This window comes from Dreissena polymorpha, chromosome 2 (genome assembly GCF_020536995.1).
Source record: "Dreissena polymorpha isolate Duluth1 chromosome 2, UMN_Dpol_1.0, whole genome shotgun sequence".
Classification (NCBI taxonomy): Eukaryota; Metazoa; Mollusca; class Bivalvia; order Myida; family Dreissenidae; genus Dreissena; species Dreissena polymorpha.
The window spans coordinates 16336876-16352218 of NC_068356.1; the positions used below are offsets into that span (position 1 = coordinate 16336876).

The 15343-nt window shown below is 35.8% G+C and overlaps 2 protein-coding genes across 7 annotated transcripts in view; one reads left to right on the top strand and one right to left on the bottom strand.

Moving 5' to 3' along the window:
- The window catches only part of LOC127865996 (2-oxoglutarate dehydrogenase-like, mitochondrial), a 62641-nt gene extending 54451 nt beyond the window's left edge, over window positions 1-8190 (top strand). For all 5 annotated transcript variants that reach the window (XM_052406169.1, XM_052406167.1, XM_052406170.1 and 2 more), the window contains 3 exons: window positions 2196-2432; window positions 3845-4035; window positions 6255-8190. In XM_052406169.1, the coding sequence (XP_052262129.1) occupies window positions 2196-2432; window positions 3845-4035; window positions 6255-6357 (531 nt within the window). In that variant the 3' untranslated portion in view covers window positions 6358-8190. The remainder of the gene's footprint in view (window positions 1-2195; window positions 2433-3844; window positions 4036-6254) is intronic.
- Window positions 8191-8198: 8 nt separating this feature from the next.
- Window positions 8199-14315, bottom strand: LOC127866020 (protein NipSnap homolog 3B-like). 2 transcript variants are annotated; one of them, XM_052406257.1, is made up of 6 exons: window positions 14150-14315; window positions 13008-13227; window positions 12471-12632; window positions 11725-11856; window positions 8851-8913; window positions 8199-8441 (listed from the first exon to the last, which is right to left on the bottom strand). In XM_052406257.1, exons 1-6 carry the CDS (start codon window positions 14201-14203, stop codon window positions 8362-8364), a joined length of 711 nt encoding a protein of 236 aa, XP_052262217.1. In that variant the 5' UTR covers window positions 14204-14315; the 3' UTR covers window positions 8199-8361. The 2 variants fall into 2 exon arrangements, with proteins under 2 accessions (XP_052262217.1, XP_052262218.1); XM_052406258.1 differs by having other exon boundaries at window positions 8199-8682.
- Between the last annotated feature and the right edge of the window lie 1028 nt (window positions 14316-15343).

Below are 15343 nucleotides of genomic sequence, written 5' to 3' on the forward strand. Positions count from 1 at the left end.
CTCTAGAGGCCACATTTATTGTCCGATCTTCATGAAACTTGGTCAGAACATTCATCTTAATGATATCTTGGACGAGTTTGAAAATGATGCCGATTGGTTGAAAAACATGGCCGCTAGGGGGCGGGGCATTTTTTCATATATGACTATAGTAAAACCTTGTAAACACTCTAGTTATGTTATAAAGTGCTGCTGTAATGTATTCTTACAATGAAGACAATGTTAAGTTAATATCCTTCCTATTTTGCATATTAAACTTGCAATAATATATAGATTCTTAAAATTAAAAAACACCATTAATTCATAACCTCTTTAAAATTATTTTTTAATTCAGTTGCCCAATCTTCATGAACTTTGGTCAGAACATTTGTTTCCTGTGTAGTAAAGTTTGGTTTTATTATGTCATTATTATGTACCATTAACTGTATTATTGAATTTTTCATAAAACAGAATTTTCATAATTAACATAACTGTTTTAGTCATTATTACTTATGGTAAGCCTATCAACTAAGAGATAGTTGAACGAAAGACAACATTTACACAATTTTGCAGTATCTATCTCCCATGTTTAACCTGCTGAGTCATGTTTCCCAATCTATTTTTACTTCTGCTCTAGAATTTGTTAGACCCCTTGGTTTCAAAACACTTAAAGGGTAAATACTTCAAAATGCATATTTTTCTAGTATAATGACATTTTTGGCTCAGTTGTAATTTCTTGTGTAAATCTGTACTTATTGTTTTGTCACATTTGTTATCAGTTTGTAACACATTAATCTAATGGGGACTAATACTGATAAGCCATCTTTTAGAAATTCCCTGCAGATATTGATCATTGCAGTGTGTAACTTTTTACCACTCAGCTCTCTTAGCCAGGTAGTGTCTGATACAGTTAGAAAACCAGCATGAGTTGCCCTGAACAAAATTGATATATTTTATTTCACAGGAGTATTAAACGCATGTTTTTAACAATTAACAAAAAATATGTAATTTAAATTATTTAAATAGGAACTTCATACCAAAACAAGATTCCATAATAATTCACTCTATATAATCATATTTAAGATATGTTAATACATATCAAATGGATACTCTATGAAAACAATAAAGGAATAATTTCAATTATAAGTTTCTGGAGATAGAATCAGAATAACCTTCAAAGTCAAGATTTACCTTTCTTATTTGCTGAGTTCATTTATCAAGATTTAATCATTTTCAGGCTTTATGTATTAAAACAATGTCAGAAAATTGAAAATAAAACGGTAATGAATGATGCACAATATTAATGAAATGAAATATAAAATAGATACATTTTCATATTTCTGAATTGTTTAGTGTAAAACAGCCCACTGTTGAATAATATGTTTTTAAAATTATATTTAAGTAAACGGCAATACATTTAGTTAATTGAATTACAACCAATCAGCATTGTCATCCTGACCAGAAATAAGCGTTTGTCGAATAAATATTTCCGCATTACATAAGTGCTCACAAAGTAACATACTAGTAACCCGTAACCATCCCGTGACCGGTTCACTTGCGTAAGCAAACAAGACAGCAATTCCACACCTGAATACGACAGTTGAGTTCGAAAATGGTTTGGATCGGTAAAAAAACATGGCCGCCAGGGGGGGGGGGGGGCGTCTTTTTCCTTATATTTATATAGTAAAAAAGCTTGTGAACACTCTAGAAGTCACATTTTTTGCCTTATCATCATGAAATTTTGTCAAAACATTAGCTATGTGGATGTCTTGGACGAGTTTGAAAATGGTCGTGATAAGTGGAAAAACATGGGCACCAGGTGGTGGGACAGTTATCTTTATATGTAAACAGTGAAAACATGTTAACAGTCTTGAAGACACATTATCTTCATGAAATTTGGACATATCTTGGAAGAGTTCAAAAATGGTTCAGGTCTGTTTAAAAAAACATGGCCGCCAGGGGGCCATTTGTTGTTCATTCTTCATGAAACTTGGTTAGAACATTATTGTGTTTCGTTGATATCTTGGGCTGCAAAGAACAGGTCATTTCTTTTTATCTCAGGTGAGCGACTTTGGGCCTTTCAGGCCCTCTTGTTGAGAGTTTTTTCAAAAATCTATTCTGGGATTAAAAATGTTCTCTCAAATTTCATTACTACTAGTATAAAACAAGCATGAACAATACCATTCTCCCCTCTTCATTACTTTTTCTACAATATCCAGTTGGTGCTGATGACTCCAAAGAGTTTGTTGCGTCTCCCTGAAGCGCGGTCAAGCTTTGAAGACATGATAGAGGGCACGGGCTTCCAGCGGTTGATCCCGGACAAGGGCGTATGCACCAAGAAGCCAGAGGGCGTGAAGAAACTCATCTTCTGCACAGGCAAGGTGTACTACGAGTTGATGAAAGAACGGGAAAAGATGAACCGAGACGAGACCATCGCCATTACGAGAATTGAGCAGGTGAGTAAGAATGGTGCTTGTTTTATGCAATAATTTTTTTTAAAGAATTAAGAGTGATTTTAACTTCTGGAAAAGTTATACTTTTTTGAAAGTAGTTAACAGAAGTTTATCTTGATATTCCTGAAAAAAATATGCATCTAGGTTGGTGAGCTAAGTGGATAGAAATTGTGGATTATAAATTTGAGGTTTGCGTCTTTGATTCCTGGGCTGGCAAGGCCATGTTACTTTTGAAGTGAGTGGTAATAAAACAATTTCTTCAGGAAATCTGACTGAAGTAGGGCAGTTGTCAGTTACAGGCAAAAGTATGTGAACTTAAATCAGGTAACCAAGGAAAGAGTGAGTAGCTTAACTGACTGCTGTTATATGACTGAAATACTATTGAAAATGGTGAAAAACCTAAATAAACTTTACAAACATGCCCCAAAGTTCAAAATGTCCCAAAGGGTCGCCTGTGATGTAAATTCATGTGTTATTCTGCCTCATATCACCTTTTATGAATAGGAGGATCATAATGGCTTTAAATCTTTCATCAGAGTTCAAGGTACAGTCTTAGTTGTTGACTTAACCTGGTCACATAGTTAGTGAAACCTTCCATGGCTATAACATTCTGGCAAAGTTTCATTAAGCTGCAGTCATCAAATAAGCCTTTAGAGTGGTTATGTGGGTTTTTAAAGATTTGACCTGGTGACTTACATATTGTAAAGATAACATTCTTATCAAGTTTCATGTAGATTGGACAAAAATGTGACCTGCAGAGTGGAAAGGTGCTTAAAGATTCAGACAGATGAAAACTGATAATTTATCAGTTTTGCTAGTCATTGGGCTAGGCAATTATTAACTATGTCATAACTTTACAAAACCTTTGTGCAAACATCAAGAAATCAATCTTTTCTGCACTACAACGTTATCATATTGCAATGAAAACACCCACATTTCCATGTGGATAACATAATGTTCACTTTTATAGAGAAAATATTTTTGACAGCTATTTGCAATTTAATTGTACAAAACAATTAGTGTGGAAGTCCTTTAAAATGTATTTTTGGATAGGTATTTACAATTTTGAAGTTTTACACTTTCATTTGATTTGAAATAAAATCCAAAAGATTTCTGTTTTCAAATATAAATGGGAGTAATTTAAATATTGATATAAGACAATGTTGATGTAAATAAATGGAAAAAATATGTAAATTTTATAAATAATTAATCCTGTACATATGGACAAAGGGTTACCTTATGGAGAACAGACTACCGGTAATTGTTTAATGGGTAAATATTTCAAGTGGTCATAAAATAGCACATCGGCAAGTTCGAAAAATTGCGAAAAATTAGACCTCTGCAAAAATTGGTGATTCAACTGTATTTTTCTGTTAATAAAGGCAGCCAGGCAACAACTTGCTTCCTTGTTTCAGATTTCGCCGTTCCCATTTGACCTGGTGAAGCAGGAAATCCTGCGGTACCCAAATGCAAAGTTTGCCTGGGTGCAGGAGGAGCACAAGAACATGGGCGCCTGGTCGTATGTGGAGCCCAGGATGAGGACCGTGCTCAGGAAGATTGCCGACTCTGACAGGCCCATGGAGAACTATCTACTGAAGAAAGTCGAGTAAGTAACACTTAAATACTTGAACCTAACTATGAGAAAACAGGGTTTAATGCACCTGGGTAAAGTGTCGGCCCAGATTAGCCTGTGTAGTCTGCACAGGCTAATCAGCGAAAACATTTTCTGCTTTTATTATGCCCCTCTTCAAAGAAGAGGGGGTATATTGTTTTGCACATGTCGGTCTGTCTGTCCGTCGGTCCGTTCACCAGATGGTTTCGGGATGATAACTCAAGAACGCTTAGGCCTAGGAAAATGAAACTTCATAGGTACATTGATCATGACTGACAGATGACCCCTATTGTTTTCAGGTCGAAGGTCAAGGTCACATTGACTCGAAATAGTAAAATGGTTTCCAGATGATAACTCAAGAATGCTTAGGCCTAGGATCATGAAACTTCATAGGTACATTGATCATGACTGGCAAATGACCCCTATTGATTTTCAGGTCGCTAGGTCAAAGGTCAAGGTCGCAGTGGCTCGAAACAGTAAAATGGTTTCCGGATGATAACTCAAGAATGCTTATGCCTAGGATCATGAAATAAAAACAGGTACATTGATCATGACTGGCAGATGACCCCTAATGATTTTCAGGTCACTAGGTCAAAGGTCAAGGTCACAGTGACTCAAAACAGTAAAATGGTTTCCGGATGATAACTCAAGAATGCTTATGCCTAGGATCATGAAACTTCATAGGAGCATTGATCATGATTGGAAGATAGCCCCTATTGATTTTCAGGTCACTAGGTCAAAGGTCAAGGTCACAGTGACTCGAAACAGTAAAATGGTTTCCTGATGATAACTCAAGAATAATTTGGCCTAGGATCATGATGCTTCATAGGTACATTGATCATGACTGGCAGATGACCCCTATTGATTTTCAGGTCACTAGGTCAAAGGTCAAGGTCGCAGTTACAAAAAACATATTCACACAATGGCTGCCACTACAACTGACAGCCCATATGGGGGGCATGCATGTTTTACAAACAGCCCTTGTTTTATTTTGCTTTTTAAGTTAAGGCAGAAAATGTCCTCCCTGATGAGCCTGTGCAGACTGCCTAGGTTTTTCTGGGACGACACTTTACGCACATAAATTAAGCCAGTTTTTTCAAATGGTTGCACATTTCATTAATCCCTTGCCGATCAGATACACATTTGACCCATTCGTTGTTACTTTGAAAATTAAATCAAATTAAAGACCTCTCTTACTAGACTAAAGTTGTGAAGGCTTCATTTTCAACCCATAGATACTGATGAGCAGCAAACAGCATAAAACCTGAACAGACTGAGAGTTTCTGACATGCTGATCTGTTTTTTTGCTGGTTGCACATAGCCTTTTACACCTTTCTCCTGAATGGGGAAGGGTTAATTAATATTTTTATGCCCCAGGTAGGGTGGCATATAGCAGTTGAACTGTCAGTCCCTCTGTCTGTCTGTCTGTCTGTCTGTGTGTCCGTCCGAAAACTTTAACATTGGCCATAACTTTTGCAATATTGAATATAGCAACTTGATATTTGGCATGCATGTGTATCTCATGAATCTGCACATTTTGATTGGTGAAAGGTCAAGGTCATCCTTCAAGGTCAAAGGTCAAAAAACAAAATCCAAGGGAAGTAACAAGCTTTAAAGGGAGATAATTTCTATTTTATATCATTTGGCTGGTACAGATCATTTCACAAGGGAAGTAATGTTTTTTTAAAGGATATAATCTAAAACAAATTTTAAGGTCAAGGTAATCCTTCAAGGTCAAAAGTCAAAAAATACATTCCAAGGGAAGTAATAAGCTATAAAAGGGAGACAATGTCTAAACCTGCCGAATGATATATTGAAATTTTATTTCAAAGCGGCGCAATAGGGGGCATTGTGTTTCCGACAAACGCTTCTCTTGTTTTCATAATCTTTTTCTACATTACGATTAGTACAGAGTTGTATCCATTTATCATTTCTATACCTCTGCAGTAAGTTCTTACATGTTACAAATTCTTGCAATAGCTCTTTTTAATGGCATGGGATAATTGACACACGTATAAACTAAAATAGAGTGCTTGGTTTGATTACTTGAAGTACATAGTACTTCTTAACTTTGCCTTCAATGGTACTCAGTACTATTAGCACCTAATAAATGAATGCTTTTGGGCAAGATAATTATGTGCTTGTATGAGATGCCATACTAAGATGAGGGTACCTCCGGTTTTTTAACAGTTTTAACTTTGTGGTTGTTTCAGGTACATTGGGCGCAATCCTGAGGCTTCTGCTGCTGCGGGCAACAAACAGCGACATCAGTACGAGTTCTCTCAGTTCATGAACCACGCCATGAAGGAGATCTAGACTGACTACCTTCATAAACATCACATTGAGAGGCGCTTTAGGACAAACGGGTTACATGCATCTGCATAAATGTACAGTTTACATTTTATTGTATTTTTTGTTTAAAGAAGACTGTACTTGACAAAAATCTAGTGTGTGGGTGGAAACTTTATGCCTATGCATTAACCCTCTTTTCACAGAGCGAGGCTCAATTATAACAAGACTGACATAAATACACTTTGAATTGGTGTTTTAATTTCCGAATAAGACTGTTGTGGCCTTGTTGACGGTTTTTCTGTTTGATTGTGTTGGCATATTTTTTTTTTCAAATCAAGTATGTGAAGTGTTGTTATTTTCTTTATCAAATTTTTAAACTATTACCATTGCCAGTATTGTTTTTGGGCAATTAAATTAGCATTTATAACATGGTGTATGTACAAAAAACGAATTTAGAACCTGCATTTATTAATTGTGGTTATTTGTTTAATGACTATAAAATGTTTACTATTTGGTTTTTCTTTTGATGTTAATATTTTTGTTCAAAATGTATTTTTAGTACTATAAATAAAATAGCCATTTTTATGCCCCCTTTCGAATAAAATGGGGGTATATAGTTTTGCCACTGTCAGTCTGTCTGTCTGTCACACTTTTCATGTCCGCTCTCTATTTCAAATACTTGTTATCCGATCTTTACCAAACTTGGTCAGAAGTTGTATCTAGACAATATCTAGGTCGAGTTCGAATATTGGTCATGCCGGGTCAAAAACTAGGTCACGGGGTCACTCAGTGCATTTCAAGGATTTTGCATGGTAAAATGCTCACAACTTCTATCAAAGCGTTGGCCATAACTTTTGCATTATTGAAGATAGAAACTTGATATTTGGCATGAATGTGTATCTCATGAAGCTGCACATTTTGAGTGAGGCAAATTCAAGGTCAAGGTCAAAGCGCCGCAATAGGGGGCATTGTGTTTCTGACAAACACATCTCTTGTTTTGTTTTGGCAAAGACATTAAATCCATTCGATATGACGTTTATTAATGCCTATGTGCAGTATTCTCTTGCACTATTCTTATGTTTGTCTATAGGCAGTAATCGGGATTCAAAGTAGTAAGGTGGTGGGAATGTAACAGCAAAGAAGGGTGTTGGTGCTTCTGAAACTTTAGAATTATTATTAGTTGTTTTTATACATGCATGAAATCTCCAATATCTCCATTCATGATATGTTTAATCACTGCACATTATCAATTGCTGAATTGTATAATTTAGTTATATCTGTGCAGTGTTTAATTCAAATGGCAGGTTTTTTATATTTGTTTTTCTCATGGTGCCACATTTAAGAGATCTGCTTGTGTACAGAGCCTTGCATTTTGATTTTATTTACAAGGCAATGTGCTGACATTTGCTTATCTCAATAAACTTTAAATAATTATAATGATTTGGAATGGCAGGAGTTTGAAGAGTTTTCATAATTATTTAACATAAATGTTTGAGTTTTACTTCTGTCTGTCAAATAATCGTGTAAATACTTGCATAATAATTGAATATATTGGGAGTAATTTATGACACAGAGCATTGTTATTAACAGTGCTTTATATGTGTTTGAATCAGTTTCTGATTTTTCTTCTATTACATAACTTGTACATCAAAATGATATTTGAACGTGTTGAATTGTACTTGCTGTTTCTAAACTTGTTATGTCCTTTCATTCTTCTGGTAATCAGGCTGCATACTACAACGGTAGCCTAGTGTTGTATACTGGATATTTACAGGATTTGTACCTCATTTTGTATCACTGCATAACAATGACAAAGAAAATTTGTTTGTTCAATAAATAAATTACAAACACATAAAACCAATATCTTTTTGATTTTTTAACTGTTTAATCGCCAATCATGCAATAAATTACGAGTGCCCACTTGGAATACAAATCAAAACTTGTAAATCTTTTTTGTATACACGTTACTAAAATGCATGTCACCAATATACCCTATAGATATATATATGTATTGATCTTGTAAAATATTTAATTTTCTTTTTGCTCTGTCTCTGTAGTTTTGACCTTGACCTTGCATTTCATACTGCTGTGTTGGTTGATCTCTTGTTCTGAATAAACACAAGTTTCTTTGAATGCACTTGACAGAGAACAACTTATAAATTTTTTAATTAATTTTCTATTCAGTTACAAGAAACTTCCATGCAATGGTATTGAGTTATTTCTCTGATCATAGGATGTTATTGCTGCCCTGCACTGACTGCTACTCCTGGTGTATGTACATAATTATAGATTACCGCATTACTGAGAAGGACTGTGGAGTTAAGAGTTTTCTCTTTTTAATTTCTATCTCTGAAAAGGAAAAAAACTAAAACATTTGTGTTCGCATACACAATTACATAGCGGCAATATTTCCCTGTGTCAACAATTTAATGCACTAGTGATAAGAATTCTGTATTTAGAGTATAAAAGTAATGTACCATACAAGACTAAATATTACTGAAATATAAAAATGTTTACCTTTAACGGGCGATTGTGTTTCCAATATATTGTCCAACTCTTTGTGGTGCCAGAGCAACAATCCTTTAAAACAAGATAGCACATTTTAAACATTCCTACCCTGCAATTGACTTTTATTATGCCCCCCGGTAGGGTGGCATATAGCAGTTGAACTGTCTGTCAGTATGTCAGTCTGTCCGTCAGAAAACTAAAATGGCCATAACTTTTTCAATATTGAAGATAGCAACTTGATATTTTGCGTGCATGTGCATCTCACGGAGCTGCACATTTTGAGTGGTGAAAGGTGAAGGTCATCCTTCAAGGTCAAATGTCTAATATATGGCATCTGTCCGTTCGTCCAAAAATTTAACATAGGCCAAAACTTTTTCACTATTGAAGATAGCAACTTTATATTTGGCATGCATGTGTATCTCATGGAGCTGAACATTTTAAGTGGTGAAAGGTGAAGGTCAAAGTCATCCTTCAAGGTCAAATGTCAAATATAGGGCGTCTGTCCGTCTGAAAACTTTAACATTGGCCATAACTTTTTCAATATTGAAGATAGCAACTTGATATTTGGCATGCATGTGTATCTCATGAAGCTGCACATTTTGAGTGGTGGAAGGTCAAGGTCAAGGTAAAAAAAAAAATTCAAAGCGGCGTTATCATGAAGCTGCACATTTTGAGTGGTGGAAGTTCAAGGTCAAGGTCATCCTAAAAAAAAACAAGAAACTGTCGGAGACGGGTTATGCTCCCCAAAGTTGTTTTTTTGTCACAATATTGCACTATATATTTAGATAAAAGGAAACGTCTCGAGGGGCATAACATTAGGCAAAATAATATGATGGATGGTTTAGCAACTTGAAAATTTCAAAGGGCCATAACTCTCTAAATAAATCATCTAACCAGAACCCACTAATAACATGCGTATCTCCTCAAGGTAGTTAAGCTTCCCATAAAGCTTCATTGAACTCCAGTCAGAAGTTGGGGAGAAATAGCCCGGACAAGAATTGCACTATATGTACAGTTTATAGACAATTTCAAAGAGCCATAACTCTGTGAAAAATCATCCGACCATAACCGTCAGGTATGCACATCTCCTGTTGGTAGTGAAGCTTTCCTTAAAGTTTCATTGAATTCCCGTGATAAGTTGCTGAGAAATAGCTCAGACAAGAATTGCACTATATGTACAATGGAAAATTTCAAAGACCATAACTCTGTGAAAAATCATCTGACCAGAACCGGCTAATAATATGCACATCTCCACTTGGTAGTGAAGCTTCCCATAAAGTTTCATTGAGTTCCGGTCATTAGTTGCTGAGAAATAGCCCGGACAATAATTTCACTATATGTACAGTTAATGGAAAATTTCAAAGGGTCATAACTTTGTGAAAAATCATCTGATTGGAACCGGCTGATAATATGCACATCTCCTCTTGGTAGTGAAGCTTCCCATAAAGTTTAATTGAATTCCGGTCATTAGTTGCTGAGAAATAGCCAGGACAAAAATTGTGCACGGACAAACGGCCACTATATGCTCCCCCCAAAAAATGGAAAATTTCAAAGGCCATAACTCTGTAAAAAATCATCCGACCAGAACCGGCTGATAATATGCACATCTCCACTTGGTAGTGAAGCTTTCCATAAAGTTTCATTGAATTACGGTCATTAGTTGCTGAGAAATAGCGCGGACAAGAATTGCTTTATATGTACAGTTAATAGAAAATTTCAAAGGGCCATAACTCTGTGAAAAATCATCCGACCAGAACCCACTGATAATATGCACATCTACTCTTGGTAGTGACGCTTCCCATAAAGTTTATTTGAATTTCGGTCATTAGTTGCTGAGAAATAGCCCAGACAAGAATTGCACTATATGTACAGTTAATGGAAAATTTCAAAGGGCCATAACTCTGTGAAAAATCATCCGACCTGAACCGCCTGATAAAATGTTCATCTCCTCTTGGTAGTGAAGCTTCCCATAAAATTTAATTGAATTACGGTCATAAGTTGCTGAGAAATAGCCCGGACAAAAAATTTGCACGGATGGAGGAACACACAGACGGACGGACAGACGAAGCGGCGACTATATGCTCACCCCAAACAAATTTCAAAGCCGCGTTCTCATGAAGCTGCACATTTTGAGTGGTGGAAGTTCAAGGTCAAGGTCATCCTTCAAGGTCAAAGGTCCAAATAAAATAAAATATTCAAAGCGGTGCAATAGGGGGCATTGTGTTTCTGACGAACACATCTCTTGTTGAGATCAAATTTGAGATTAATTTCCACCATGGCTTCCGACAAAGCATTATTTTTATTATTATTCTGCTTCACAAATTTAGACTTTGCTAGCAAGGTAAGTTGGAAGAGCCTGGACTACAAATCTGAGAATGATATGTAGACATTGCTTATGAAGTAATTTGTATCTGCCTCTTGTTTGGTAAGTTGATGAAACTCTGTATGTGGAAAGATTACCATATAAGGAATACAAATGTTATCTTAGTATGTTGTTGTTTTTTTTTCAGAACAAAATTTGGATGTTATGGTTACAGAAATGATTGAAAACTATATTCTGCATCCTGCCATGGAGTACTTAAACCAAGTGAATGTAACTGTTCTTATTCCAACATAAAGGACTGCTGTTTTGTCTGTGACAAAAATCTTGTTTGTACAAGTATTTCAAAACTCTATATGTATTTTCTATGGAACTAAAGTATTAGCATACCTACATGTCATTCACAATAATACCAATGTAGCTGTTATGATTAAAAAAATATATGTTCCTTGTTATAACTGGTATATTTATGTGATAAAAGAACAGCTTGTTAGTTAAGCTGGCTATTACAATTTTGAACAACTTTTCATATCTAGTACATATTATATTTAGTGCAGACATACCATGGTTCTGCCTTGAGAGCACATTACTCCAGCAGGCAAGCAACTGTGACCCAGGTCGGCTGATTCCCTTCACACAGTCTGCAGCCTTGGCCAGGTTCTGGTTGTATTTAACCTCCTGCAGCTCATATGACCCTATAAAATACACGCATGAATACGGTACACATGTTATGCATGAACTTTGGTTTATAAACATGCTTCGACTACTTATAAAAGCATATTATAATTGTATGAATTGGATAGTATCATCGTACAAATAGTCACATACATTTCATATAGTATACAATTGAACAAATTCTAACTACCGGTATCAAAGTATCTTGTATTGTATATAATGGGAATGTTATGTCCCTATTTTTAAGATGATGATATCCAATTCCAAGATGCACTGCCTCAGAAAGTATGTCTGCACACTTTCTGCTACTAGCTACATACACTGCCTCAGAAAGTATGTCTGCACACTTTCTGCTACTTGCTACATACAAGAACATGATACTGTTTTAATTGTTAACCGTTCCTCATCTCATTGGTACCACCCATTTCCATTATTTATTTATTTCATAATTAAGAGTGTTGCAGTTCGGCAGCGAAAAGTAGTAGAGTAGCCTGGAACATTACATGATTAAGGATGACTGACAGTGAGTTAAATATCGTCCCAGATTTTATAAGAATGATTGCTTATGCGTTAAGTGTAGTCCCAAATTAGCCTTGCAGTCCGCACATGGACGACAGCACATGAGAACTAATACCCGAATCTGGTTTCGGATAGACGATGTCTGTGCCTGGCATGCATTGAAGGACGTTGTTCCTCTGCATGAGACACATTGGCATGATGTGCGCGATAAAGTCGTCCTGCCAACGCCGGTCGGTCGCCAGGGCCTGGCGCACGCGACGCCGTTCATCCAGGCTTCCTGGAACCAGACAGCGCGGTGATAATTCACGTATCCTCTGCTTAGTTCAAAAGCTTATAAAATACTTGTATTGTATAGTGTTGTTAATTGGAATTAATGGACGATATCTGTCACATATACCTGTGACAATGCATTTTCTGACATCACAAACGACCAGACACGGACATCAAACTTTGGGCGACACTCATATGATAAGATCGCCGTTTTGAAACTGCTTTTCATTTAAACAATCTTGTAACAAATCACACATTCCTAAGTTATATTGCACAAGCATAATTACAAACAAAAGCAGTTTACAAGTGTGGACACATGGCGCTGCATACCACTACTTTTGTACTTAATAACGATTATATACGTGTGCGTGGTTTATTTTACCATATTCCCAAATATGGACGATGTCGTTGATCCCGTCTCCTAGTTCCGTGGTCCAAAATCCAACCATTTTAGAATAAGAGGTTCGCACCGGCATCGACTGTTTAGCCATCTCGAGGAATGTTTTCACGGTGTGCACGTGCATTCGGTAGTGACGTATCTCGTAGATCTTGCTCGTTTGCGTTGATGCATGGCACCGCGTCGTGACAAAACAGTTCTGTACCTTACATATGACGTTTATTGAAAAAAAAATTGTATTATGAAGATTTAAGGAACTCAAGTATTACATGTAAGGAACTCAAGTATTAAATGTACCATCTGTACATGACATTTCCCGCAAAAAAGTGAATTTTAAGTTAACTAGGTATAAACTTTACCTACTTTACAACCATGCAATGACTGAAGTGAAGCCACTAATTCAGAGATGATATTTAAGCCTCGTTTTTGGAAAACTGGGCTTAATGCAATTGCGTAGTGTCATCCGAGATAAGCCTTTGCGGACTACACTTTCTGCATTTACGGAATTTTTCGTTTTAATGAAGTCCTTCTTAACGAAAATTCTGTACAGACGGAAAGTGTCGTCCTTGATAAGCTTGTGTGGACTGCACAGGCTTATCTGCGATGACACCTTACGCAGTCAGCATTAAACCCAGTTTTCACCGAACCAGGCTTATGAAGGAGCGGCGTAACATGTAGAACCTGTGACCTAGCTCATTTAGCGCTATTTAATGTTTGTGAACGAATAACTAGCAGAGGGACGGTAATAAACAAAACAAAAAAGAAACGCATTGGGCGCCCGTAATCTTTGTGCTTACAATTCTTGAAATTTATTTTGAAAAATACAGTTTTAAAACCATTAGTTCAACGTGTGCATTGGAACAACACCATATGAATGTTTATACATAAGCCAAATCATACAGCACAGCTAAATCGCTGATGCGGAACCATGCCTCTCAACCTTGTATGTTCACAATATTAAACTTAAACTTCGTCTGATTATAGAAGGCTGTATAACCTTTACGTTGTGTCAATTAAATTGTATAACCAACGCGATCTCGGTAATATTACTCTTTTTTAGTTTATTTCAGTTAAAAGTCATTTTTAGCATCTTTTATGTTTGTTATTATTTAACGTAACCTGCTTACCCGAGGATGCCGAAGAAGCAGGGCTAAATCTCTTACCCTGACCTTGGTAAACATGTCGATTTAATATTGATAATATAAATAAGTGAGTAGAAGCGATAATCCGCAGTGTTTTAACAATGTTACTTCTTTGGTCTGTCAAGTTTATTTCAAAGGGGAAGAACACCGATCGACTTGCTGAATATATCTGGGACAAGAAATGCAAGGATCTGTTTTCTGACGCTCAACGTATTGCTTTGTTGTAATGACTGTCTGTACCGTTGTGACTGTATTTACCGTGTAAGACATGCGCATGGTTTTACTTTGATATTAGTCCAACTTGTTGACGCTGTCAAATATTAAACTACTTTTTATATTGGTAATATTTGGAAAGAATTTTCAAAATTTCCAAAGAATTTAGCCCATATAAAAAGTATCTCTAAATTCTTTGATCTTCTTCTAAATAAGACTAACTTTGATATATTTGAGTACTTTATTGTGATTTAACGGATGCTACATGTATGGTCTTTATAATTATTTGGTGAAACATGTTATATATCCCGTAAAAACACGTTACGGTAATGTGGCATTTTTTTCTTGCTCGTTTACCAGCAAGAATTTATCATACATATTGATATTATATGATACATATTATGGAGTGTGATTTAGCTGGAAAATACTAATTTACTTAACTTAATGACAATTTAGCACATATATTTTGCTTAATTAGAATGAAGAATATATATATTTTGATTGACGTCTGAATTTGTGATATGACCATATCGATCATTCTTGATATACTGACTATATTACTGACCATTGAATCGCTTACTGTTTTCATGCTTAATGTTTTATCATGTATTCTGTGACTTATAGGCACGTTTGGGCCGGGTGCATGCCTTTTTGTAATTGTCTGTTGTTATTTCTGTATATGTTTGCACATGTCACTTTAATAAAATATTTACTTACTTACTTACTTACTTACATGATACTCGTTATATTTAACAATAATAGCTTACAGTTTGTCAACCAGTTCCGGATAATCAGCAGTTCCGATTAATTTGTATATAATTTTCCATAATGCCCCAATAAAAACAACATGATAAGTGTCCTCGGTAAACATTAGGTAAAGGAATAAATTAACAAAGTTTTATCAAGAAAGCTTTTGTATTGTGCTAACAGGGGGATAAATGCAGCAAAAAGTTAACCGGAACTGAT